The following is a 4,924-nucleotide window of genomic DNA, read 5'->3' as shown; positions in this document are numbered from 1 at the left end:
CGGGAGGTCCTTCACTCCCAGGCGGAGTGAGGGACCGTCCGCCGAATTGCCGCCGAACACCTGGAACTGCCGCCCCTGTCTGGAATGGCCGCCCCAAGCACCTGCTTGAGAAGCTGGTGCCTGGAGCCGGCCCTGCTTGTGTTATTTCATAGAACTGAACTTTGAAACTTTAAATTTAGCCTGTGAAGGTACCCCTCAGTGAGGAGTACTGTTTTGTTACATTCAATAAAACTGAATAAATATAATGGGAGCTGCTAGTTGTGATTCCACAGTTAAGGCTGAGTTGAGTTTTGCACATAAGGTGGAGATTCGACCACTCTGGGGTACGAAGAAGAATGCAGCGTACCCTCACCAAACTTACAGCATGTACTCTGAACACAGAATGAATTTTCTGAGTATTTGCAGGTAAATCCATTAGTTTAGGAGTTAAAAATTTAAATACTGAAGTGGGTTCTAAAGTAATTACCTTGTGTTCCGAACAGTCTTCGAGTAACAGAAACTTCCAATTTACAATATAGTAAACACTCACTGAAATCTTGGGCACAGGCTACATTTGAATGCTGTTTTTTAAATGGACTAATGGTCTTTGTGACACCATGAAGAAAAAAAAAAAAAAAAAATCTACTGTGTCTTTAAAAATCAGTTTACTTTAAACTAATCTGGGACTACAACTGCGATCATGCACTAATCTTTTCTTTTAAAGGTTAACTTTAATTTGGCATTTCCTGGGCTTGTTAATGTTTGTTTTGGGGACAATTACATCATTGGGGCAACATATTTTACTCAAAATTACTAATTTGAGCTGAACCTTAACTCCAGTTCAACGCAGTTTTTATCTGGGATACAATTACATTTGATGGAAAATACACCTTTGAAAATGCTCAGCATCTTCTGCTATGATTTATGACCTAATGAAGACCACAAAGTATTCCTTCGGACAAAATAGTCTTGATCACCAGCCATTTGAATTCTCAATCTACACTTACTGCTAAAACGCATTTGCAAGAATAAAACTACAGCCACCATAAACCCAGACCAGTTGCAATAAGCAACGCTACAGAAACAGCCTCTAGCTTATTGATTTTTAAAGTTGAAGTTGCTTTTACTGATGTAAATATTAATAATATATAGCAGCACTGAATATTTAACAGATTAGGACAAATTCTCATCTGGTTTACAATTTAAGTTTATGGACAAAAAGAACAAAGCACTTCAAAAGGGTGGGTATCCAAGAATCCTTTAATTCATAGAGCTTTCAGTTCAAACATCTTCCATGTACACATCTCTCTTCCTGGTCTACTGAATTTGCACCAACTTACATTGCAGCTCTCTGCCCTTGGAATAGCCGGCTGTAATCTTCTTTTAGCCCAGTCACATAGTGCACGGCTTCTGCCCACACTTTACGCAGCTGTGAAATTGGCAACTGGATTTTGCTGTCCTGTACTGCACACAAGAGAAAAAGAAAACTGTATAAATGAAGTTTCCTAGAATATTTGTGAGACTGACATTGCATTTCTGTACCACTGCCAGCATTATTTTTCACATTGCAAGACTCTTTTAGCTACAAAAATAATCTATTTCAAGAAAATAATAAAATAATGGGTGAAGATCCAGTCAACAGACTCATTAAAAAATTACAAAACATCATCAGAATTCAGACATTTCTAACTCAGTCAAATGATTTCTAGTATACTCCTGATGGTGAGAACAGCTAGGCAGGAACACATAGGATTTTGATCTTTTGTCGGTCTCAACTGGCCCATACTGGGCTCTGGAGTCAATGAATTTCCCTGCTTAGAGGTGTGCCCTGGAGAGTGCCTCCTCTATGGGCACACTCCCAAGTCTTTAGATAAGCTCACGCTCTTCCCTCCTTTGAGGACTCAGGTACCAAGTCCTGTGTACAATGCCTCCTCTTTGGTACCAGCGACACCAATCTGCCTCTCAGTACCAGTAACACTGGAGATGCGCTGCTAACTGATGCCAAGGCACTTGGTACCTGGACCAAGGTAGATGGTTCAGACAATGTAGCACCAATCCCAGCAGCAGGTATGTAAGTCTGGCTGCCCTGTCCTTCTTGGAGTAGCACTTAAAGCCCTTACGAATGCTACATTTGTCGCTCATGTGAGCCTCCCCCAAGCACTTAAGGAAACTAGGAGGAGGGTCACTGTTAGGCAGTGCCTTACTACAAGAGTGGCAAGACTTGAAAACCAGAGAGCTTGGCATATCTCCAGTACTAGGGCTGGTACGCAGACTGGGTGCCAGATCCACAAAACCAGTTTTTTTAAAAACTACATTAACTAACCAACCTACACTAACTGTACAGAAACTTACAAATTGACACTATTTACATGCTTGACAAAAAGACTTGCAGAAGCAAGAAAAAGGAATGCCAACAACCATCGTGGGCAGCAGGAAGGAACTGAGGAGGGTCAGGGTGGCTCCGCCCTGTTTGTCTGTGTACCATGCACAAGGCACAGAGGGCGCTTGTGCTGCCTCAATGAGTACCACGTGGGGAAAACTCTCTGACAATTGTGCCCTGGAGCACTCACACACCTACAGTGGAATGGACATGTGCAATCACGCACAGAAGAACTGCTATTTGTCAATAAAATCCCATGCACATCTATAGTGCTGTACACATAATTCCAGAAAAAACACTACATTTGAAGAACACTAATGTTGCACAGTTGAGCACTCAACAATTAGGAGATGCCAAAGTTAAGGTTGCATGTATAATCTTAGTCCTTGTGTGCATGCCACATAACAATACAATCTATTACATTCTGAAGAGGAACAGGAGGGAAAAGAGGTTCTGGAATCTAATTCTAACTTATATGCTTCCATAGCAGTCTGCTCCCACAGGAACTCACACTATAGAGTTTTTGGCCACACCGGTTGTGGTTCTATTTGGCTGGGATTTCTTTACTGACAAAGGAGATGGACCGTGTTGCCTCAATGCTCAGGGATTTTAATATAAATCTTTAAAAAGCTTAAAGAGAAAATAGCTCAGACAGACACTCTGTAGATGCAGATTTTTAAGGCAAGACAAATTTGGTTATTAAACTAGTTGAAGGGCATTCAGGTTCAAAGTCTAGTGGAATACACTTACCAATGTAATTTACACAGTCAGACAGACTTCTGGAAGCAAAGGGTCCTTCATACACAATTTTGCTTTTATCAAACAAATAAACCATGTAACTGTCCCAGCCTCTCTGGTGAGGAAAAGAAAGATTATAAACAGAGAATCCCAAACACAAACTGTCATCAAAAGGACTTCAACACATCTCACCAATCCAACGGTTTTCTACTATGCAATATTATGAACTAGTTAGAGGAGATGCTGATCTCAAATACAACCATCATTTTGTACACTGAGAGCTGATGAGAGCTCAGCACTTTGGTGAATCGAGCTATTCTATTTAGGTCCTTAAACAGGGACTAGGGATCCTAACATTAAGTACCTATTTTTTTAAAATATTGACCCCTGGCCTCAGAAGGATAGACACATGAAGCACAGCTTAGGTTCAGACCCCATACACAAGCCCAAGATTGGATTCTTTTGAACAGCAGTGTCCTTTGGGGCTTCAAAAATTTTTAGGGGTCCACAAATAAAAAAGGTTGAAAATCACTCTTCTAAACAAATGCAATAAGTCAAGAGACCTAGTTGTGGTTTCGTTTTCAGATCCATTCCCTTAGAACAGTGGTTCCCGAACTTTAACAACCCATGAACCTCTTTCACTAAAATGTCAGGTCTCGCAAACCCCCTCCTAAAAAAGAATATTTCCAGGGATTTTCTCCCTTACCTGAGCATAAATTATAAAAGCAGTGATCTTGGAAATATAAAATTTGTTTTTCTGACATGCTTATTACACACTATTTATTATTATTATTTATCATTACAGTATTTTTATTACATTATGAAAACATCAACACTCTTCCAAGATCTCACTTTTGTAGCTTGTGTCACTTTGATTAAGCCTGTTATAAGACAAGGCTCCTATGTTTCATCAAGGAGTATCAGATGTGAGACAGCATGAAGGTATTTAAGAAGCCAACTCAAAGAGTTCCTCCTGCACAAGCATTCGGGTCTTGAGCAGTCCAGGCAAACAACGCACGTTACAAGAAAGCTTAAACTTGTTCTTCATAATAATTTTAAAAACAACCCTAGCAGTCTATTTAAATTTAAAAACAGCAAAACAATATCCACTCCCTTTCCATTTCTTATAAGGAGTCTTGAAGTTTAAAATCTCCTCAGTGTGATAGATATGCTTGCTTTGATCTGCATAGCTCTTGGAAGTCCCCAGGGCTCCAGGCTGCTGGTTGCCCGAGATCCCTAGGGACAGCCCTGTCCACCATTAGGGAATTTTCCCCCGAGAACCCCCTGTAACATTTTGCGAGCCCCCAGGGGTTCATGAACCCCAGTTTGGGAACCACTGCCTTAGAATGAGCCATAGTTGTTATATCTTTAGGTCTTGGATCCACGCTGAGTTCTGAATGGCCCAAAGAACCACTTGAGATATGCTTCAGTTTGGCCTCTCTTTTCCTCATAACTGAAGTGCTTGGTTGAGGCAATTTCTCCTGAGCTTTATGATCCTTAGCTAGAACGAGCTCTGATGGAGGTTGTAATATCTTTGGAGTTAGATCAGAGGATTTGGCTACTGCAAGCTCAAATCGACTTGGAAGCGAAGTTTGGTCCCAAAACCAGAAGACTTCTTGGATCCAGAAGTACTATGAGCCAATTCAGGTCTCCTATCCTTCCACTCAGATCCTCTAGCTATATCCGATCCTGGAGATTTGGCTGACAAGCCTCATGTAACAAAAGGGCCTGAAATCCATTCTGTCTCTATGGGCCTGAGGAGTAAATGTGCAGCAAATAGCACAATATGAAGGAGAACACTTCTCTCCTAAGCATTTTGGTATTGGA

The 4,924-nt window shown here is 40.9% G+C and overlaps 1 protein-coding gene across 2 annotated transcripts in view; it reads right to left on the bottom strand.

Moving 5' to 3' along the window:
- Positions 1 to 4,924, bottom strand: part of LOC113406891 (inhibitor of nuclear factor kappa-B kinase subunit alpha) — a 75,172-nt gene that overhangs the window by 38,474 nt on the left and 31,774 nt on the right. For both annotated transcript variants that reach the window (XM_026653737.1, XM_026653736.2), the window contains 2 exons: positions 3,110 to 3,212; positions 1,320 to 1,443 (listed from right to left, as the gene is read on the bottom strand). In XM_026653737.1, the coding sequence (XP_026509522.1) occupies positions 1,320 to 1,443; positions 3,110 to 3,212 (227 nt within the window). The remainder of the gene's footprint in view (positions 1 to 1,319; positions 1,444 to 3,109; positions 3,213 to 4,924) is intronic.

The sequence above is a fragment of the Terrapene carolina genome, unplaced genomic scaffold, assembly GCF_002925995.2.
Source record: "Terrapene carolina triunguis isolate 2854851 unplaced genomic scaffold, T_m_triunguis-2.0 Scaffold148, whole genome shotgun sequence".
In the NCBI taxonomy this organism is placed as follows: Eukaryota; Metazoa; Chordata; order Testudines; family Emydidae; genus Terrapene; species Terrapene triunguis.
The sequence above is the reverse complement of the archived record's forward strand: the minus strand, read 5'-3'. Positions and strand labels throughout refer to the sequence as shown.